The 23726-nt window shown below is 37.6% G+C and overlaps 1 protein-coding gene across 1 annotated transcript in view; it reads right to left on the bottom strand.

Moving 5' to 3' along the window:
- The window catches only part of LOC108697180 (transcription elongation regulator 1-like protein), an 84693-nt gene that overhangs the window by 23314 nt on the left and 37653 nt on the right, over positions 1-23726 (bottom strand). The window contains exons 5-7 of the mRNA XM_018227104.2: positions 11477-11596; positions 3127-3218; positions 2779-2867 (exon numbers count right to left, since the gene is read on the bottom strand). Coding sequence (XP_018082593.2) covers positions 2779-2867; positions 3127-3218; positions 11477-11596 — 301 coding nt within the window. The remainder of the gene's footprint in view (positions 1-2778; positions 2868-3126; positions 3219-11476; positions 11597-23726) is intronic.

Raw genomic sequence — 23726 nt, 5'->3', positions numbered from 1 at the left:
CTTGTTTTTTTCTGTCTAATGATCAAACTCAATTATTCTAAAGAACGTTGCCTCGGAGTCTTGCTTAGTAATAAGGTTCTGGTAAACAAATTACCAACACAAGGCCCAAAAGCTATGTTATTTCATATAATAAGCAACAAACAAATATCCAATCTAACCTTGTTATCACAGATGGGTTCAATATACAATGCCATTATTCAGAGTTCGAAAAGTCAACATTTATGTCCTACAGTTAAGTGAAAACACTCAACAAACTTATAAAGGTGCACAAGTGGTAAGGAAAAAAAATACATCAATTGCAGAAAGCTTTTCTTCCTGTTCCAACAATCTACCGTATTCAATGGTCTTTTATTATAATTGGAGGAATTGTAACAGCTTCTACGCACTGATTTATTCTAAACTCTTATTTATTCTACTAGCAAATATAGAGATATAAATGAACAGATAGATTGGTAGTGTCTAGATAATCGATAAACAAGTAGATATAAGGGCAGGGTGTAAATTTAAAAAACTGGCATCATTTTCCATTTTTGTTTTGAATTGTCTCTTTCTCATGGGATGCTGGAAACTGTTCACATTGACATTTTCCTCGTTTCAGTCTATGTTATGGGTTTCCATCTGCTTTTGGTAATTCTATATGCTGTATTATTGGTTTAAACCTTTTGTACCTTGGTCTTTCATTACCTTTTTCGAGTGCCTCCAACTTATATTTACGACTGTCAGTTGTAGATTATCACAACATGAATGGGTTTTGGAATGATTTGCCAATCAGTTCTAAATATATACATTGCAAATACTCTACAACATTTCGATTAATATTTGACCATTTTTTTGAGTACTGAAATACACTGCACCCAACCAGTAGGAAAATCTAAGATCACTGCAGCACACTGATCCATTTTTGTGAATGGTGATTTTATTGGCTCAAAAGGTAGACATCAATGCATGGCAACGTTTCAGGCCATGGTGGGTCTTGCTATAGTGATGTTGGATTTTCCTATGTTTTGTTCTGACCCAGAGTAGGGAGTCTTATAGACTGTCACCTGCCATACCGATTAGAGCACTCTAATATTTTGTGGAATTGCACCCAACCAGTAGGCATGCCTACTTTTATTTGGTGGTTGGTGTGTTGAGACCGCCTTTGTTTTTGAAACCAACAGACACCTCCACAAGAAGGCGTAATAGCTGAACCAAGCTAAAAATACAATGTATAAGCAGCAGTCATAGTAATAGTACAGGAATGAGACCTGTTATCCAAAATGCTTTTCAGATAATAGATCTGATTTCTGTAAGTTCTGCAATTTGGCTCTTCATAGAAAATCATGTAAACATTAAATAAACCCAATAGGCTGGTTCTGCCTCCAATAAGGATTAATTATTTCTTAGTTTGGATCAAGAACAAGGTACTTTTTTATTATTACAGAGGAAAAGGAAATTATTTAAAAAAAATTGGATTATTTTGATTTTAATGTAGTCAATGGGAGATGTTCATTCTGTAATTAGAAACTTTGGATAATGGGTTTCCGGATGATGGATCCAATGCCTGTACTATTATTTAATTGTGATTTGGGATATTTGAAGGAGCTCTTGTTTTAGGGTTGTATTTAAAGGGCATGTAAAGTCTAAAATAGAATAAGGCTAAAAATGCTGCATTTTGTATACTAAATATAAACATGAACTTACTGCACCACAAGCCTAATCAAACAAATAATTTATGCTTTCAAAGTTGGCTACAGGGGGTCACCATCTTGTAACTTTGTTAAACATCTTTGCAAGACTAAGACTGTGCACATGCTCAGTGTGGTCTGGGCTGCTTAGGGATCATCATAAACAAAGCTGCTTGAGTTCTGCATGACTGGGAAGTAAGGCGGGGGCTCCCCCTGCTGTTCATAAGTATGATTGTTTCCCTGCTCAACAGTTAGGGACCGTCTGACAATTCCTTTCCACAGCAAGTAAATGAAGGGGGAATTTCACTGCATACAGTCAGGTTTCTTATAAAAACTATACACATTTTTTAATTTAAGTATATTGGAGATAGGTTTCTTTTTCATTAAAGAAATAAAAATGGGATTTTATTTGTTTGCCTTTACATGTCCTTTAAGCTTTTCAAAAATTATAATGTTATTATGGGATCTTTCATCAAGAAACCTGTTACCCACAATGATCTGAATTATGGGAAGATCATCTCCTATAGAGTCCATTTCAATGAAATACTAATAATGGTCTTTTTTATCTGTAATAATAAAACAGTACAGGTATGGGATCTGTTTCAGGAGCCCCGTTATCCACAAGGCTCTGAATTAAGGCCATTTCCTATAGACTCCATTCTATCCAAATATTTTTTTTTAGAAAAAGATTTCCTTTTATTCTGTAATAATAAAACAGTACATTCTACTTGATCCCAACTAAGATATAATTAATCCTTATTGGAAGCAAAACCAGTCTATTGGTTTTATTTAATGTTTAAATGATTTTCTAGGAGACAAATTATGAAGATCCATATTACTGAAAGACCGGTTATCTGAAATAACCCAGCATTCTGGATAACAGGTCCCTTACCTGTACCTTGTGCTTGATCCCAATTAACACATAGTTAATACTTGGAAGCAAAACAATCAGTTTAATTAATATTTAAATTATTTTTAGTAGACTTAAAGAATAGAGATCCAATTTACAGATAGGCCCCTTATTTAGAAACCCCCAGGTCCTAAGCATTCTGAATAACAGGTCCCATACCTGTACTAATAATAAAGGTATCAATAATTATCAAAAACTTACCATGGTGACCCTGGAACAGGTCTAGAAGCCACTGGCTTATTGCCACTATTGGTGCATCCCTCTTCACTTTCTATCTTTATAAAGTTGTCCTAAAAATACAATTTATTCAAACATTTTATTTTTTGGCGTTTCATTTTTCCACACAGTTTTAGTTCAGTACAACAGTAATTGTATTAATCTTTTTGTATTTGTTGGATGACTTATTTTAAAGACAGTTCAGTGGCTGTATATTTCTATTCATCTCCTATTAATAATGAAGCACATAAAATGGCATAAAGACAAATTAAAGCTTTGTTCCCTAAACAAATTTGCATTAGATGACAGTACATATGTTAAAAAGATACAAACCTTTTCATCCATCTTTGATGGCATATTTTTCTTTTCAGAATGTAAAATTAATGCTGCCGAGCAAGAAGCTCTGTTTGCATCTTTGCTCTTATCTGTGGATAAACCAGATTTGAATTATAGTTGAATTCTAGTCTACAGAAAAATTCATATCAACTAAAAATATATGTTCTATATATAAATACAGTTGACAACAAAGGTTAGGGCATCCATTGTCAAATTACATATTTACAGTAGTAATTGTGAAGGTTTGGAAAAGTAGTAATCAACCGGGAATAAGTGTAAAAAAACAACCTTTTTGCAGTTTAATGCGAATGTAAGGGGCAGATTTATCTAAGGTCGAGGTGAATTTTCTAATGAAAAAAAAAATAGAATTTCGAGCTATTTTTTGTGTACTTCGACTAGGGAATAGTCAAAATTCGATTCAAATTTGAAAAATCAATATCGAAATTTATCATGTACTGTCGCTTTAAAAATTCGACTTCAATCATTCACCATCTAAAACCTGCTGAATTGCTGTTTTCGCCTATGGGAGACCTCCTAGAACCTATTTGGAGTCAATTGGTGGAAACCAATCCATCGAATTGAATCGGATCCCATTCGATCGAATGCGCTATTCCTTCGATTCGTATGATTCGAATTCAGCCAAATACGGAACTATTCGATAAAGGACGGACCTATTCGCCAAAAAAAAAAAAACCTTCAACTTAATTTCGGGTAGTCTTTTTGAATTAGAATTTCAAAGTTTTTTCAATTCAAAATTCTACCCTTGATAAATATGCCCCTTAATGTTACATTTTATTTCACAAACTTCAAAACATAGGCAAAAAATGAAAAGCAATTGCAGCATGTGGAAAATGGTTGACCCCACTCCATCGGTCTCTGTTTTTATAAGGTCCCTGCTGTGAGCCCTGGAGAGTTGGAAAAATGTTTTAATTTTAATAATAATATGGTTTTAAGAAAACAACCCTGATATTGCTGGTCTACAGCTCATAGTAAGCTTTAAACCTTGAAGGTGTGCTGGAATTTGTAGCTAAGCAACAACTAAAGGTGGCCATACACGGATAGATCCGCTCGTTTGGCGATGTCGCCAAACGAGCGGATCTCCCTCCGATATGCCCACCTTGAGGTGGGCAATATCGGGCTGATCCGATCGTGGGCCCTAGGGCCCAACGATCGGATCCTAGCGTTCACCAAACGGGCGGTCAGATCGCGGGACCGCATCAACGAACAGATGCGGCCGCGATCCGACGGGATTTTTAATCCCATCCGATCGAGATCTGGCCGACTTTCGGCCAGATCTCGATCGGGGAAGCCCGTCGGGGGCCCCCATACACGGGCCAATAAGCTGCCGACACGGTCTGTCGGCAGCTTTTATCGGCCCGTGTATGGCCACCTTAAGAGTAAAATGTGGTGGTTGAGCATTGCAGTGCAACAGGGTACGGTGTAAACTTTAACCTCTCTATGTTATGTGGAATAGTCTGGACCATAAATAATTATTTCTTATCATTTAACAGGCACAATTAGCTCTAACAAAAAGAAAGCTTTACGGTGATTTGCCCAATATTTCACAGCATTCTAGGTGGTTTAACCAAAACGCAAGAGTTCAGAGCTTCTTGGCCTAATCATAATAAATACATGAGGTCTAACTATTTGGGAAGTAGCCACTTAGCTAAAATCTCTGACTGGTGGGTCCTTGGAGATATTACATTGGCAGGAATCCTGCTGGTCTTAAGGGGAGGAACTCGGGTCCTGCAATGGCCTCCCTACAGTGATCTTCCAAAAAAGGATGCAGGATTCCTTACCTTGCCTTCATGATATTAAGTACATTTGCTTTGCCTACTGTATGTCCTATCTAATGAGCCCTAATTTTCACTAAACAACTTACACTCCCATGTATCTGATTACGCATTGTCATCACAGGCCTACTGTTAAAGGCCACGTTAAAATATATAGTCACAAATCTCTAAGGTACAGTAACATGATTCTCAGAGAAGAGTTGATACCACAGTGCCATGCTCAGGACCTGGGGTTTTCTGGATAAGGGATCTTTTTATAATTTGGATTTCCTTGCATTAAGTCTACTAAAAAATTATTTAAACATTTAATAATAGGATTGTTTTCCTATTGTTTTCATATTCGGTTTATCCTATCTTAGTTGGGATCAAGTATAAGGAACTGCTTTATTATTATAGTGAAAAGGAAATGTGTTTTTAAATGTTGTACTACTTGATTTAAATGGAGTCTATGGGAGATAACTGCCCCGTAATTCTGAGCTTTCTGGATAACGGGTTTCTAAATAACAGTTCCCAAAAAAACATTTCTCTGGGGAGTTAAGAAGATTTTCTAGACTTTTCTGCTTCTTTCACAGAAGATTTTCTGTCCTTTAATGGCTCTTTCACAAAGTAATCACACAATTACCCATTTCACATATTTGTAATATGTACTATTATAAGATGAAAACCACGTAAACTCTGTTTGACAGGGCATTATATGCTTCAATAGTTAACATTTTAAGTTAATTGCAAAGACATATTGTGCTTGTGCTTTTAGTTCAGGAAAGGCTAATGTATCCCTAATTATCAGTTTTTTTTTATTACATTTGCACCCAGATTGCTGACCTGTTAATGGTCCATTAAGTGTTGCTAAGAGCAAGGTGTTACTTTGACTACTTACCATAAAAGATAAGGGACTAAATGATTCTTTAATAAAATCAAGTGGTATGACTATACTCTGCATTCCTACATACCGTATTAATGAATGTAATTCCTGAAAAAACAAGTTCCTTACTACAGGTATGGGACCTGTTATTCAGAATGCTCGGGACCTGGGGGTTTCCGGATAATGGATCTTTCTGTAATTTGGGTCTTCATGCATTAAAGGACCAGTAACATTAAAAAATTTTTTTTCAAAATTCGTTAGTATAGAACGAAAAAATAAACATCAAGGCAAATTAAACTTTTAAATTGCAAAGCCTTTATTAAGATATAACTTACCAAAACTCCACTTCCTGTCCTCTTCTAAAACGGCGAAAGGGCGACCATCCATGCAGCGGTGTTCAACTTCTCCTCCCTGGCTATTCAAGTGACAGTTTGTGAAGGAGGCAGAGGTCCGCTCTGCAGCGCTTCCCCTATTCCCAGCAGTCGGACTTTGACTCCAGCCTTTCCTCGTCCGGCGAAAAAGAAGAAGAGGAGGAGGAGGGCAGCCTCTGCCTCTCCAGCGGCAAGTGTTGTCTGCAGGCGCACCGATCTGCTGAAGAATATCCCCAGAACTATAGTGCACAAGCGCATGGACAAACCCCTTGTTCCCGTGATGTTCCCACCTGAGTGTGCCTGGGGCAGGCAGTCCCTGCTGCTGCAGGAGAAGGCGGCGATTTTAGATTCCAGTAGCGCCGAACCACTTGCTATCCATCGATGCGCTACGATTGCGGGCTACGAGCCGGTAGCACTCCCGGCTCAAAGGAGGAGCGGAATGCCACGGTTTGCAGGAGCTGTGTACTTGGCCGCGTGGAAAGCCTTGTGTTTGCGCAGCTCCTCCACGTCGCACTGATCCATGCGCTTGGGGATATTCTTCAGCAGATCGGTACGCCTGCAGACAACACTTGCCGCTCGAGAGGCAGAGGCTGCCCTCCTCCTCTTCTTCTTCCTCGCCGGACAAGGAAAGGCTGGATTCAAAGTCTGACTGCTGGGAATAGGGGAAGCGCTGCAGAGAGAATAGCCAGGGAGGAGAAGTTGAACACCGCTGCAAGGATGGTCGCCCTTTCGCCGTTTTAGAAGAGGACAGGAAGTGGAATTTTGGTAAGTTATATCTTAATAAAGGCTTTGCAATTTAAAAGTTTTATTTGCCTTGGTGTTGATTTTTCGTTCTATACTAACGAATTTTGAACAAATTTTTTTTAACGTTACTGGTCCTTTAAGTCTTCTAGAAATTAATTTAATCATTACATAAACCCACTAGGCTGATTTTGCTTCCAATAAGGATTAATTATATCTTAGTTGGGATCAAGTACAAGGTACTGTTTTGTTATTACAGAGAAAAAGGAAATCATTTTTAAAAATTTGGATTATTTGGATAAAATGGAGTCTATAGGAGACAGCCATTCCGTAATTCGGAGCATTCTGGATATCGGGTTTCCGGATAAGGGATCCTATACCTGTACTAGTATGTAAAATCAAAGTAATTTCCAAACACAATGAAATCAATGTAAAAGAAGTCACTTGACTGTGAGGTTCTGGGGCAGTTTGACTTCCAGAAAACAAATTGTTGCTAGAATATAGAGTAGGAAGATTATACACAAAGCCACGGTAGTCTACTGTCTGATACTCCCAAATCCCAATAATGTATATTCTGATGTACTTTTACCAAACAGACATGACAGTTTTCTTGTTAATTTAATAGTTGCGGTGACATGATTTTTAAATTCGTCATGCACTGTAGAAAGGCTATAATCATGTAGAACTAAGACACAATTATGCTTTATTCTACTACATGGTTGTAGTCACTAGGCCTTAAAATAAAATGATATAAAGTATAATTACAGCTTTGTTCTGCGTGTTAATAGGACTGCTGACATTCGGATTGCTTTGAGCTGCAAGTATAAGGGGTTTATTTATTAAAGTCAGATTTTTTCTGGTCTGACTTTTAAAGGAGAAAACCAAAATTTTTTCGTAGAAAAAGAACCCTCAAATTTATTAAACCCAGATGGTGTTAAAAGTCTGAATAAAAAAGTACTCCAACTCAGACCCGATGAGTTCATATAGAAGTCAATGGCAGATGTCCCATTGATATCCTGATCTGCACTGGGTTTCGTTCAATAATCCGAATATTTTGTGGTTTTCGGGCATCAAATCTGAAAAAGTCGTAGGTTTCACCATCCGAAAAAAGTTGCAGTTTTTTGGCAACAAATGTGAAAAATTTGTATGATTCTGATTTTTTTTTCTGATTTGATCGCATTTTTTTCCCACACAAGAAATTTTCCTAAAAATGTAATGGTAAATAGGGGGGAAAGTCCGTGAGAATTTGGTCGGAGTCGTTTTCAGAAAATAGTGAGATAGTAGTGGGGTTTTGATAAGTACCCACTCAATGTTGATTGGTTTGTAGTGAGTCTGGAAGTCAGATTGGGCTTATAATAAGTGTCACAAAAGATATATTTTTTTAACTGTTATTTCTTGAATGTGAAGGGTTATAGCAGGGGAGCTTTGACCATGTTATGAAGACAAGAAGGAAAGGGTTAATAGTTGTGCAAACATAGGAAAAGAGCTAAGGGTAAGGGGGGTTTTTACTAAAATGTCTCACTATTTTCTTAAAACCCTTTTGACTAAACTCCCATGCACATTTTTACTGTATTTATCAATAAATTTACTCGAAAAACTCTAGGACGGGAAAAGACTAATGAACCGGATTATTGTACGAAACCCAACACAGATCATGATATCTTTCAATTGTAAACTGGACATCTGTCAGTGACTTCTTCCTAACCTTGATAAGTCTTACATGGAGTACTTTTTATTCAGACTATTAACAGCATTGGGGTTTAATAAATCACAAAAAAAAGGTTTTTTTCTATGTGTTTTTCTCCTTTAAAAAAATCAGAGCTTAGTAAATAACCCCCATAGTGTTGACGTTTATATAAACAGGTTAGAGGTGTAGTAGCTTCCTTTTGTTGTGTTTGGCTGGAGCAGGTGTGGTTGGATCTTACCTTCTTGTGAAAGCTGGGGTGGGGGGACAGGCTGGTGGTCCCAGCTTAGTACAGGTTAGTTTGTTACATTCTTGGTTATTGGTCCAGGAAGTAGGAGTGTGGAGAGAGACCTATTTTACCTTCACTTGCCCATCTGATTATGGCTGCGGCTGGTGGCTGGCATGGTGGGAAGCCACTTTTGCTAGCAAACATTCTTGGGGTGTTTACTAATTTTGTATTGCACTATTTGAACCTAACATGTTATTGTGTCCATCCTGGACTCTGTGTGTGAGTATTATTATATTATTCAATAGAGGTGGATTAAATAATTGGGTTTTGTAAGGGACAACCAGTTGCAAAGACGCTGCCCTGTTCAGTGAGTTTTTATTCATGTGTATTTTCACCCAAGCTTTCTATTCCACACTTGCATTTCCCTCTCTCATTCTTTATACAAAGATGATAATCGCGCTAACTTACTCTTGCGGCAAATACAATGAGGCAGCAGAGAGCTGAAATATCTCTATCAATCTCACTTATTAGCTCCCTTGGACTTAAATATATATATTTTAGACTTTCTAAGCAAGTGCCTAGTCTGAAGGGTGAAATTGAGTGCTTATTAGTTCATAGAAAACTGCAGTGCTTGTAATGAACAGTTATCATTCATATATATTGCTAGAGTCAAGCCAGCAAAATGAGGACCTGCACCATACAGTGTATAGGAATAGTATTAAAAAGCCATGAATAGAGGACATACTAATGCTCTATAATATACATGTAAGTAAGTTTGCTTTGAAGCATTTTGGATGCTCTCAGTTCTGTGATGTTCGTTTATATTTTTTCATCAGAAAAATAAAGTCGACAAGCTGGCAGATCTGAACTAACTCAGTCAAAAGCTTCTCTGCAGAAATGATGAACATCAGAAGCCTCAAGAGTGCACAAATGAATATATCTGCACTGAGTAAGGAGATTTCATCCATGTGTTTATGATCTTTATAGATGTCAATTAGACAATTCCAGGGAGGTCTAAATAATCAGATGTTGCATATTGACGTTGGCCTTCTTTATAACCTCTTCTAAGAAGAGCTGTTGTGAAGTTTTCCATTTGGTTATGTAACAGGTGGGTGGATCAGGGTCTTCCTAAACCTTCCCTTGGGTTACTATCCACTGGTTTCAGTACCCGGGCAAGGGGTCCAATTCCAAGCAACTCCCGGTAGGCACAATATAATTAGACTATCTTCAGGTGGGGCCCCCGCTTATGGTATGGAGGAAGGGATTACGACTTGGAATATGCACACAGTAATAACTCTTGATCAAATAAACTTTGGGCGCCACTGGTTCTTTAAAACAGCAGAACAACTTATTGAACTGATGGTACACTTATCAGTGCACAGTCACATATTTAAGATGTGTGCTCAGATGATAAACTCTGCAATATGTTACTCACAGATGAATTGAGCCACCTTTCCTGCCTTTGGTGTACAATACCCATTGAAGGTACCTCACAGCTGGTTTTACACTCCAAGGATCTCTCTATCCCTGAGCTTAACCACTGGTGGCCTTGTCACCGCAGGGTGCTAACCCTTCAGTGAACTCCTGGTTGGAGCCTTGGCTGCTCACTAACTTTCCTGAACTTATCCGTCACTCCTTTAGTGACCAATTACAATTTCTGACCTGACACTTCATCTATTCTGAGGCCTACCTCCACCTCAGGCCATAGCAGCACTCCCCACTTCCAATGGGTGCACTGGAAAGAGGCAGAACACATGGCAAAATACCTTTTTATAACCTCTGGGGAACTACTCCCTCTCCCCTATGGGAAAAAAGACCCAGCCTAGCTGGCAAACATATTCCCTTGAGTATAGGAAAACATTTACCCTTCTACAGTTACAATGAGCACAACAAGTTGTGGTGAAGTTCTGATTGATAACAAGTTGGATAGGTCTAGGAGTTTTAATGAAAGATTTTCCTAGGAGAAATGTGAACATGCCTTGGATTGGATGGCCTTAAAGCTGATGTAAAATATTGTCCAAAAAAGCTGGCTCATCCAGAGAATGTGAGATAAAGTGCCTTGAGCATCACTTCCCCTCCAGCATTTGGTTGATGGAGATTGATAAAAAGCTTGCGTAGCTTATAGTGACTTGTGGCTCAAGAACATTTATATTTTATAAACATGCTCACTCTGTTACCATTTCTTAAACACTGTTCCGGATCTGCCCACATACTTGTTATTTAAGAGAAAATTTAGGTAAGATTATTCAAAGATCTTATAACAGTTTATAAAACAATATAACTGTATGATTCTGAGTCATCAACAGCATTAATTGAGACAAGTATGCATAAGAAAAGTAATATTAAAAATGTATTTAAACATTATAAATACAAAATATTTTGCTACTGGATTTTTCCTGAAAAAATAGTCGTGTTTCAAACATTTCTTTATAATCATAAAAACACAAACAAATCAATAACCTAGCAGACTCATACAGGTCTCTTTATAGCCTTTCTGTTCCATTAAAAAGAAAACACATATTTTTTTAACTGCAGAACCTTGTGTTCATGGTCTTTTTATGAACCATTTCATCAAAGTTGCATATTTCTAAATGAGCATTTGTATGTGGTAAACAAACAGTAGAGCTAATACATTACTAATGTCATTCAGAGAAGTAAAGTGCAAACCATTTGATGATTCATCCATTATGCTTGTTGTCATGAAGGTCAAAGATGGGGCAGAGGTCAGTCTGGCCAACTGAGATGGCCGCAATGGAGCAACATGAGCCGAGATTCTTGAACGGCCACCTGCAAAATTAATAATGACCATTAATGAACAACATAGTTCTTTATTTCCTAAAAAAAAAAAACAAAGAAATCAGTGCAGCCAGTATTACAACGGCCGGCCCAAGACGATCGGGTGCCCTAGGCAACCCCGTCCGCTAACCCTGCCCCCCGTGTGTGTACCATAACATAGGTGCAACGAAGGGGAAGCAGAGGGGAAGTTTGGGGCAGGGGATGGATGGACAAAGTAGGTAGGGACGGAGGGGGGGAAAGGAGGGAGGGACAGAAAAGTGAGTGACAGAGGGGGTAGGCAAGACCTGCAGAGAGCAGCAAATCTGGACTAGGGGTAGGCAGAAGAATCTTGAACAGGGTCCTGCCCAACCCCCTACATCACTGCATCCTAGGCAGGTGTCTCTTCTGCCTTCCCCTAGTTCCAACCGAAATATTACTAGCATTGTGAAGCAACCAAAGATGTGTATTCTTTATGGTTATTAACAAATGCAGAGCATAGTGCAAAGTGCACATTTCTGATGCAAATAAGCTTAATTTTTTCCAAGTATACTTTCAAGAAATTCTAGTCATACCATTGAGCTTGTCTGCAAGTTGCAGCTAGCATTTTCATCACTTCTGGCACACCAATGTGCACAGGGTTAATTACGATATTAAAAACAATATTTTTTTTTGGCACAAGTCAATAGCAGCTATTAATACAACCCACTAGTGGAACCCTGGATCTCAATGTTCAGATTTTGATTTAGCAAAATCTGAAAAGTTTTCACTATTTTCTGAAAACCAACCCAACCAAAAAATAAATAAATAAATAAATGACCCCCCTAGTGTCAATGTGTGTACTTGTACACTATACATCAGAGGATGCTGTGCAGGTGCAATGGTACTCACAAGTGCAAGGAGCAAGTATTGAACCTGCTATCCAGAATGACAAATACAAGAGATTTTACATTAAACATTTTGTGTGTACGTCAAAGTCATCCCCAATATGGCCAGTCCTACACTCAACTTTCATCTGATTCATTAAAAATTCAATTGCTTTATTATACATTTTACAAAGTAAAACTCCCAAAATTGGCTGCCCTTTTATTAGACACCAGTGGGATCACCTAAATGGGCTGAGTGCAGAGGATCTCTTCTATTGTCTATGTGAATTTTGTGGTCACAACCTCATTGCACCCCCGCTTAATGTTTTTAAAAATTAGTGGTGAGCACAACTTTCCCTTGTTTGTTATAGTTATTCAGGAGCAGTGCCCAGCTCCCTGCTGTAGCTCCCACCCCTTCCAACTATAGTCAGGTGATCCCACAGGTGGCTAATAAAAGGGCAACCAATTTTGGAAGTTTTACTTTGATTCAAAAATTCAAGACTTATTGAGTGTATAAAAAAAAACGAAAAAAACTCTAATACGAAAATTAACCAGGTAAAAAGTAAAAAGTTAAAGGTCCTATATGAAACTGCGCTGATCCTATTGGATCATTTTCAATCAATTTGGGCAGTTTGTAGTGCATTTACAATCAAGTCCATCAGCAAAGAGTATGACTGAGTATTAAGACCATTGTGCACTTACCCTTAACTCGGGGGCTCTAGTGAGAAAGCAGAGAACTTTTAAAGGAGAACTAAAGCTTAGGTAAAGAAGTAGCTAGATTTAGTGTACATTATGTGTTGTGCTTCTGTACCAGCCCTAGGCAACCACAGCCCTTTAGCAGTAAAGATCTGTGTCTCCAAAGATGCCCCAGTAGCTCCCCATCATCTTTTCTGCTAATTCACTTCAATGTGAGTAATAAGGCCATATTTATTTAGGACCTAATAAAACCTATTTATCCTTTCTATCTACTATCATTCAACAATCTGAATCGACTTGCTATGACCAGAAAGCCTAGCAAACTGAAAAAAAGGGCTGTGAGTGAGGTCTCTGTCCAGGAAGTAGGAACCAGGATGTGAGGAGGTGCAGCCGAAAGAGCTAAGAAAAAAATTCTAAACAATTTCCTGGATTAATTTGCCCTAATAGTGACTAAAGCACTATTTAAGACCAGGTCCCTGTATAGGCAGACTGCCGTAGACCAGTGTGTTTTGGTTTCAGAAAAAAATTATTTAATTTGTTTGTTGCATGTGCAGTAAACAAATTTAAATGTGGTCAATAAAATGAAGGCAAGCATCTTCATGAATTTACACTGTATGTCGCTGCCTCTTCCATTTGAATGAATTTCCACAATATATATATATTTATATACAGTATATATGAAAATGAATACTGACCACAAATTGTTGTCACAGTCACTGCCTTTAAGGGGACCTGTCACCCAAACATTATCCCCACATGTAATATAAGGCACCAGGAGCAGTAACCAATAGCAACCAATCAGATGTTTGCATTTAAATAGGTGACCAGTAAATGGTACCTGTTGATTGGTTGGAGTCAACAATTACTTTCATTTTTCATTTTGTACTTCCAAGATGTCACTGTACTTTGCACAATCCCCCTCTTCCTCTTCATCTAATTGTGTGGCCAGTGCATGGCGATAGGCATTAGGTCCCCCATTTTGGAGCATAACCAAGATTTTGGCATGATTCAAAGCTCGCCCTAATAACAGTGTTTAAAAAATGTCAGCTGCCTGCTTGCTGTGATTGTGAATTCCAAAACCGAAAGGTGCAACATTTAAATAATTTATACAGTGTAAGTAAAGTTTATATATTGATTGACTAAAAGAATTTGGAATTATTTCGTAGGATGACAGGTTCCCATTTAATCATACAATATTACCTGTAAGGTACGATGCTTTCAAAATGGGAATTCTAAAATGTGATATTGGTGCTTGTGATTATGTCTGTGAATTAATAGAATACTGTGCAATGACTCGCGGAAGAAAATAGCTATTGAACTGCAGAATGTGCTAGAAATGTTAATTTTTTTTTTTATCATAATGAAAAATATATTAACGCACTGAAGAAATTACCATACTTCAGAGCGAACTGATTTGTAAAAAAAAAAGCACCATATTGCCAGTACAGGTATTGAAATTGAAAAAAACACATAAAAAAATATTGCTTTCGTTGTTCCGACACACATTGTTTTCATTTGCATTCCTTTTTGGAAGTTTATTTTAATGTCAGCAAACTTCAACATCTATCCAACATCAATTATCCAACATAATAAAAGGCCAAACTTTTACTCAGGTAAACAACAAGTTGCTTGCATTTAAACAGGTAATAATAGCTGTTAATAAAAGCCAACATTGCTCCTTATATTACATAACCCCGTATATGCTTCACATTCTATCATTCAATCTTAAAGGGGACCCGTCACCCCAAAAAAATATTTAAAATCCTATTTTATCACATTAGTCAAGCAAAATGAACTTTAATTACACTGTATAGATTATTTGAATCTTGTTTTCTTCAGTCTGGGAATTCATAATTATAGCAAGCAGGAAGCAGCCATTTTGTGGACACTGTTATTAAGACAAGCCTTGTATCATCTCAGAATCTTGTTTGTGCACCAGAATGGGACCAGATGTCCATTTCTATACACTGGCTACACAATTAAGTGGTGAAGAGAACGGGGGAATATATGGAAAGCAGTGACAACTAGGAAGTGCTGAATGGAAAGTGAAAGTAATTGTCTGCCCCGCCTCTATGCCCATGGCATAGAGGAGGGGCAGACAATATTTGATTGACAGCTGAGATTTTTAAATGAGCTTACAACAGCTATGAATGCTTTAATAAAAAATAGAAATTGTATTTCATGTTTAATTTGAAAAGGACTTTTATTATACAGATTTTTGTGTCTGGGTGACAGGTCCACTTTAAGTATTCACTGGTTGGTCAATGGAACACATTAAAGGGGTTATTTATAAAAGTCGGAATGCTAAAAACTCGAAAAATTCAAGTTTTTTTTTTTTACTATATATTCTGATTTTTAGTGGAGAAAAAAAACTCACATTTTTCAAGATTTATTATACCCCGAGGCTGCAAAAATCTGAATCTGAAAATACTCCATCTTCAACCTGTCGAGGTCCTAAAGAAGTTAATAGCAGAGGTCTTTTTTGCAATATGAAGATATTATTGTCTGCGCTGGGTTTCATACGATAATCCAAACATTTCAGGCTTTTCTGGCAATTTCACGAAAAATGTGAACTTTTTGTGGGTCAATTCAGTCTTGAGTTGAAAAATTTAAATTCGGCTCTTAGTTACCAGGAGTGGCATTTTTGCCAGGGGGTTGCTGCCGCCTGAGTGTCTCAACTCCCCTCATTGGTGGAGCACCCCTGAATGCAACAATTTGATTGGTTGCCATGGGTTAATGCCTGCGGACAAATGTGCCCAGTGTTGATAAATGACCCCCTGTAACTTTTTAAAACATGGGGTTGTGACTAGGGATGCAACCTGAACAGTTTTAAACTGGGTAACCAGCTGTCTGGTTAAAAACTGTGACTTGTGACTGACACATGATGTGTGTCACAGGCTGCTGCATTATAACCCCCTTCTATATACACCATTGGCCTACCCCAAAAATCACCAGCCCTGCCCCCTCTCCCAGATTGAAAAGATGGAAACCCTAGATGTGACACTGGCTAACCTATATGTAGGGTGGTCAAATATTCAGCTGGTCTGGAGTTTAAGGCTAGATAGCAGAAATAATAGAGGAAAACCTAAAAATATAAATATACCTAATTACAAGATGTGTTAAGAGACACAAGAGTAAACCCTATTAAAGATGAACTATAGAAATGCCATATTTATGTATTGAACTTATTATAAGAGCCCAAAAGAACCTCTACAGTAGTAATGACCCAGGCCTTCAAAGTTTCTTTACTTGGATTTCTCTCTACATGCTCAGTGTTGTTTGAGCAGCTACTGAGAAGCTAAGCTTAGTCATCACTAGTGATGGGCGAATTTGCTCCATTTCGCTTTGCCGAAAAATTCGCGAAATTCGCGAAACGGCGAAAAATTCGCGAAACGGGCGTTTTTTCGTAAATTATTTTTTTGACGCCGCTGAATTTTTGCCGCGAATTTTCGCGGGCGTTTTGAGAAATTATTCGCTGACGGCGAATCGCGCAAATTCGCTGCGAATTCGTGCCTGCCGAATAAATTCGCCCATCACTAGTCATCACAAATCATCAAGCTGATGCTACAGGGCTGATTATTATGTGATGCTAATTGTGCTAGTCACTGGCTGCCCTCTACCAATAGTTTTTACTAATCAGCTTGAGCCTTATATTATGACATTTATATGAAATATATTCAGTATATTGTGTGTCAGTTCCTAAGCTCAGTAAGTGACAGCAGCACAGAGTATTTGCAGTAAATCCATTAAAAAGAAGATGGGGAGCTACAGGAGAGTCAAAGATCTTCCCTGCTAAAGGGCTGTGGTTCCCTTGGGCTGGTATAGAAAACTTAAATATAATGTACAACATATCTAGCCTACTTCTTAAGTTAAGCTTTAGTTCTCTGTAAAGTTTTGCCCTCTGTTTGCTATACATGAATGCGACCAACCAATAAACAAAGGACCACTTCAAAGTATGGTGTTTATGCAAATGGCCTGTAGATGTCACTGTGCTCATACTTATACTGCGCATACTTCCTGGTAGCTTAAAAGTGAAAGTGAAAGTTACTGTTGTGTAATAGCTGCATGAGAGCCTGCTAATAAAGCACTGTTATACTCTACTCATCATTGGCTACCCAAAACATAACACAAAGGGAAAATGACTGTTGCACAGAAACCTAAAAAAAATCAAAATTTTGTCTGGAGAACTTGCCATTGTGTGTTTCTACTATTAGTATGAATACATCATACAATTCAATCAGCAAATACTGAACAATAAGAGGAAATGAAGTACTGCATTTCAGTTAACTTTGAGATTCAAGCAACTAATAATGTATTACATGGAGGAAATAAAACATGTTCATTCATTATCACCTTCATTGCATTCCAGACCTGAAACTAGAATTCTATCCCCTTTCAGTCAGTAACAATGTGAAACTGTTATATTGTGGAATACAAGATCTGGTGCTGAAAGAACTCATGGTCTTTCTGTAACAGGTTCTTGAGGGAAACAGAGGGGCAATTTTGAACTTATAATAGGATTTCCTTTGTGTGAATGATACAGCAAGTCTATAATCAATTTTTAACATTTTTCTGCGAACAGTACAATGAGAACCTTGACTGACTGAATATAAGGTACTGTAGATATGAGACCAGCAGAAACCTGGTTGTCATTTTACAACTATTTATTTTGTCACTCGAGTACAGACTCACTAATTTTCTGGGTCACAAATTTTTGGGACCTGCGCTCTATGCAGTGATTTATTTTCAGAAATGAAAACTAAGTTCTTCTTTAATATCTTATGAGAATTTCCATCACTTTTGGGAAAACCCTAAGTTTTCCATGAACTCAAATTATTATGGGGCCAATTCATTAACTTCGAGTGAAGGAATAGAAGGAAAAAAAAACTTCGAATTTCGAAGGTTTTTTTTGGCTTCTTCGACCATCGAATGGGCTACTTTGACCTTCAACTACGACTTCAAATTGAAGGATTCGAACTAAAAATCGTTCAACCATTCGATAGTCGAAGTACTGTCTCTTTAAGAAAAAACTTCGACCCCCCTAGTTCACCACCTAAAAGCTACTGAACCCAATGTTAGCCTATGGGGAAGGTACCCATAGGCTTGCCTAACTTTTTTTGGTCGAAGGATAATCCTTCGATCGTTGGATTAAAATCCTTCGAATCGTTCGATCGAAGTATTTGCACCAAATCCTTCGACTTCGATATTCGAAGTCGAAGGATTTTCATTCCCAGTCGAATATCGAGAGTTAATTAACCCTCGATATTCGACCCTTGATGAATTTGCCCCTATGTGTATGATTGGAACCGTTTAGCAGGTTTTTTTTAACTTTGAAATTGCAGAAATAAAAGTGCAGAGCTCTACACAGTACCATAGGAATTGTGTTTTTATAGGAACCACAACAGAATGTGAGTCATTGTAGATACAAGACCAGCAGAAACAGGTTTGTTATTTTACACCGATTGAATTTGTCGCTCACCTGCAGATTTGCTAATTTTCCGGGTCACAAATTTTTTTAGACATTTATTATTTAAATTTATTTTCAGAAATTAAAACTAGGGGGCCGATTCACTAACTTCGAGTGAAGGATTAGAAGTTAAAAAACTTCGAAGTTTTTTTTGGGCTACTTTGACCATCGAATGGGCTACTTCGACCTTCGACTATGACTTTGAATCGAAGGATTCGAAGTAAAAATCGTACGACTATTCGACCATTCAATAGTCGAAGTACTGTCTCTTTAAAAAAAACTTCGACCCCCTAGTTCGCCATCTAAAAGCTACCGAAGTCAATGTTAGCCTATGGGGAAGGTCTCCATATGGGGACCTTTCCCATAGGCTAACATTGACTTCGGCTAACTTTTTTTGATTGAAGGATATTCCTTCGATCGTTGGATTTAAATCCTTCGATCCTTCGATCGTTCGATCGAACTATCTGCGCTAAATCCTTCGACTTCGATATTCGAAGTCGAAGGATTTTAATTCCTAGTTGAATATCGAGGGTTAACCTCGATATTCGACCCTTAGTGAATCGGCCCCTAAGTCCTTCTTTAATATCTTATGAAAGTTCCCATCAGTTTTGGGAAAATAAAAGCTCAGGTTACCGTTTCCCTTGGCAGTACAAAGCTTTGCTTAAGCACAGATTATTGTTTTTTAATCTTGAAAAATATAATATTCTTTTATTCTTGATCATTTAAAAGGCCAGATTCAAGTACTGTATTTTACATAAACTGTAATTTGACATACTCAAATCGTTTGTTTCAATCTTGTTTTATTTTGAATTCCAGCGGTTTGTGTCAGTTAGTAGGTAATTTGACTTGATGTTGCCAAGGACATTACAGCAAATCTTTATAAGTATATTATGAATTGTTGAGAACTAGGTTATGAATAAATTTTAATCTAATGCGAAGGGGCAGATGTATTAAGGGTCGAATATCGAGGGTTAATTAACCCTCGATATTTGACTGGCAAATTAAAATCCGAATATCGAAGTCAAAGGATTTTGCGCAATTCGATCGAACGATCGAAGGAATAATTGTTCGATCGAACGATTAAATCCTTCGAATCGAACGATTCGAAGGATTTTAATCCATCGATCGAAGGATTATCCTTCGATCAGAAAAAACTTGGAAAGCCTATGGGGACCTTCCCCATAGGCTAACATGGACTTCGGTAGCTTTTAGGTGGCGAACTAGGGGTTCGAAGGTTTTTCTTAAAGAGACAGTACTTCGACAATCGAATGGTCGAATGGTCGAATAGTCGAACGTTTTTTTTGTTCGAATCGTTTGATTCGAAGTAGTAGTCGAAGGTCGAAGTAGCCCATTCGATGGTCGAAGTAGCCAAAAAAATACTTCGAAATTCGAAGTATTTTTTTTTTCTATTCCTTCACTCGAATTTAGTGAATGGGCCCCGAAGTGTACCAAACTGAAAGAGAACTTGTGCTGTACTGTATACAATAGTTATGAAATAGAGCTCTGATCTCTTTGATGGTGTTCCTTTGTGAAAACACCTGCTTACAGATAATACACACCACACGCTGTGATGCAATTAAAAATTCATTGAGAACCATATAATAATGAAAAAATCTTCATTACTTTCATACAAAGTCATTGTTGTGACAAAAATAAAAAATAATGACCGCCTAAGTGTGAAAACCAAGAACAACTCTTATACAAAACTGCACCAAGTAAAAGCTGATGGGTCCATTAGAAGTCAAAGGAAGCTGTACTGATCCTATTGGACCATTTCTAATCAATTTGGGGGTTTTCCGTTTTTTTTATCTGTAGTAATTACGCGAAAAACTCATCTTTCATCTCAAACGCATTTTTTCCATTTGTACTTTTTCTATTTGGATCTTGTAATAACTCTCATAGATTTAGAGGGATGTAGCTTTAGAGGAATAGATTAAAATTAAGAAAGAAAGAAGAATAAAACATGGTTTCTAGGTCATTCAAGAAACAAATAATCTGACAATGATCAAGACTAGTTAAATGGTAGGAAAGTCTTGTCCCAAGAATGTCATTATTAATGGTATTCCCAGTATACTGTTTAGCTATTTTATCTTTCTTAAGATTTACTTGTGAATTTTTAATGTTTCCCTTTCACAATCTGCAGTTGCTCCTGCCGGTTATTCATTTTATCTCCACCAGTTCATTTTGTCTCTGCTTTCCCCTTCACTGCTCAGTACACAGCTCTGTTAGCTTTTCTTATATGCAAGGCAATGTGAAGATAAATTGGCTTCTTGCAGGTGCTTGCATCCAAGTAATGTAGCTTGTAAGTCCCTATTGCCTTATTAGTGCTAATTTCAGTTTTGCTGCAAATTTTACTCTCCACTAGGCTGTAGGCAATGATTAGACGTTGTACAAGTCGATACAGTATGCATTAGTAGACTATCTGGCCAGTCTGAACCAATGACTGAAATGAGATCGCAATAACTAATACGTATGAAATTTTATATTTCTACTTTCAGAATAGAGTATTCAGAATATTAAAAATGCAAAATATAGACCAAAAAAAGCGGCATTCATGTTTTAGACTTACAACAGCCCATCCTGAATGCAAATCAGTCATTTCAAAGGTTTTAGTTGTGTAACAGGCATTTAGAAGAATTCAGTTTGCTCTTAACTATCAAGAGAAGTTGTGAAAGGCCTCTGGAGAAATTCTGGTTGGACTAACATTGTTTGATCTGTGAATAGGGTTGCCACCTTTTTAAAAAAATTTTAATGCTGGGGGGAGGGGACACAAAGGGGTGGACCGTGACGTCAAAAGGGGCGGGCTGTGACGTCAAAAGGGGCGAGGCCATGCCACGGACACCGCGGACGCTATAAGAGGCAAAAGAAAAGGTAAATTGCAGGGGATTGGGGGCAGGCCGAGGGCTCCTTTTAATCGTACTACAAATTTACTAGTAGCTACATTGCGGCCGGGGCCGGTAATTTGTAATACCGGCCCCGGCCTTGGCATGTATTTTACCGGCTAGGCCCCCACTGCTCCCAGTGCTTTCCTTTTCCTGCACTGGAGGGGGTCCAGGGGCGCATCAGGAGTGCGGGGATTGTAGTTTTGCTCTCTCACACTAGAAGAGCCAAATTTCCACTTTAAAAAATGGAAATCTGGCTCTTAAATATACCAGGAATTACTTTTTTGCCACCCCTGGTATCCTGCTTGGCACTGCCGCCTGAGGCAAGTTTTGCATTGCCCCTGCTGTTTACTATATGCTGTCTTGATTATATGCCTTCTTTATTCTTTAAACATTGTTCTGCTATCCTTGCTACACTCTTATATTCCGTTGTTCCATAGAATCTCTAGTTTTCTGATTGTCTTCAAACAGATCTGTGTTTAAGTTTCTTTTTAAAAAGACCACACTAGACCTTGTATTTTCTCATATTACGAGATTAAATCCATAATATGCTAGAACATATGCAATTATGCAATCACGTTTTTGACCTGCACCCACAGTCCTGAGACCTTATACAAAGATGCAAACGATCTTCAGAGCCTTAAAAAGAAGTATTGGATCATCCTCCCGGACTTATTTTGCACTTTGATAATGTTGGACATTTATTTCTCATCTAAATTCTCAGTTCATCAAGCTGCATCCTGTTGACTCTTAACCATTCCATCTCAGTCTCTTATACTCACAATGTCTTTTCTCCAGTTTAGCCCTGGGTTACCACAAGTACTTGACCCTCTGAAGGAGACCTAATTTATTAAATTCTAATTCCATCCCAAATGTAAATACTCTCTGAACATCTTCAGGTATGCTCTAGTGCTCTTTAATGCTCTTACACTTGCAACCCATGTCACTATAAATGACCTCTTTGATCATTGTAACTATTTATATAAATTGTTAAGTCATTGCAATGTTTGTACCCACCCCCCTATTAATGTATTGTAAAAATGTACAACCCTGTTATAGAAGGAGTATATCAATAAAGATATAACAAATATCTAACTGTCATGAACTTTTTCTAAAAAAATAAACAAATGCCATGACAACCAAATTTTTCTATTATTAATCCAAGAATCTGAACACTTTGTAGTCCCTTTGTTTTTTCATAGATACAGATAAATATCTAGATATTTTTAAGACTACTAGTAGAAGAGGGTTGACACTGATTTAGGAGCGATAAAAACATATTAAAACCTTCTAACTAGAATAATTTGGGAAATAGAGAAGCTATTAAAAAAGCTGTCCATAGAAACTGAATTGGCAAACTAGGGCAAAATACAAAATACGTGTAGACGTCTGTACTTACTTTATAAGTATTCAGTAACCTGCCTGTATTATTTTATCAAGTATTTCCAGCTCACTCAAGCACTTCAATTCTTTCCGTTTAGAAACACAAAAGAAACAAAAGATGAATTGGATACTTAGGACAACTCTTTGCTATAACTTTTTTTTAGCACAGCAGCAGCAATTTCTTTCTAGTTGTTTGAAATGATGACTAGTATTCCATCTGAAAATAAGCATGTTCCAATATTAAGTGTTAGTATCACACTGGGAGACCACGTCGTGTTTATCAGAGTCTTTCTTTCCAAGCAGAAGACGTAGCTCACCACAGTGATATTGAGACATAAAACTGGAGCTTATGAAAAATGGTGCCGACGCATATGCATCACAGTTTTTATAATACACAAGGAGATATGGGAGGGGGAACTGGCAGGCCCTCATGAAAGTAGACTATTTTAGCAGGAAAGAAAATAAAGATATAGCACCTTGCAGTATAAAAACCATAAGCTATCTCACAATACATTTCATGAGGGTTCCTGCAGATTATGTTTTATTTTAAACACTGGGTGACGTCTCTACAAGTGCATTTTATAGACCTCTATGTCCTTGTTCACTTCCTACACAAGAAATCCACTTACATAGTATCCATAACAGGGGCGTTGGTGTGGACTTTACAACTAGAGTGTTAGAGCTACTGGCAAATTTCTGAACAATGCAATTCTAGATCTTAACCTTAGCCTTAGTGCAAGGCCATTACTATGTTAGGACACCACATCTCAGAAGCTATTAGACAAAAACAATAAAACCACAATTTGTGAAAAAAATTCAGGAAACACGAAAACTTCAAGGTGACTTTTCCT

This window comes from Xenopus laevis, chromosome 7S (genome assembly GCF_017654675.1).
Source record: "Xenopus laevis strain J_2021 chromosome 7S, Xenopus_laevis_v10.1, whole genome shotgun sequence".
Lineage (NCBI taxonomy): Eukaryota > Metazoa > Chordata > Amphibia > Anura > Pipidae > Xenopus > Xenopus laevis.
The sequence above is the reverse complement of the archived record's forward strand: the minus strand, read 5'-3'. Positions and strand labels throughout refer to the sequence as shown.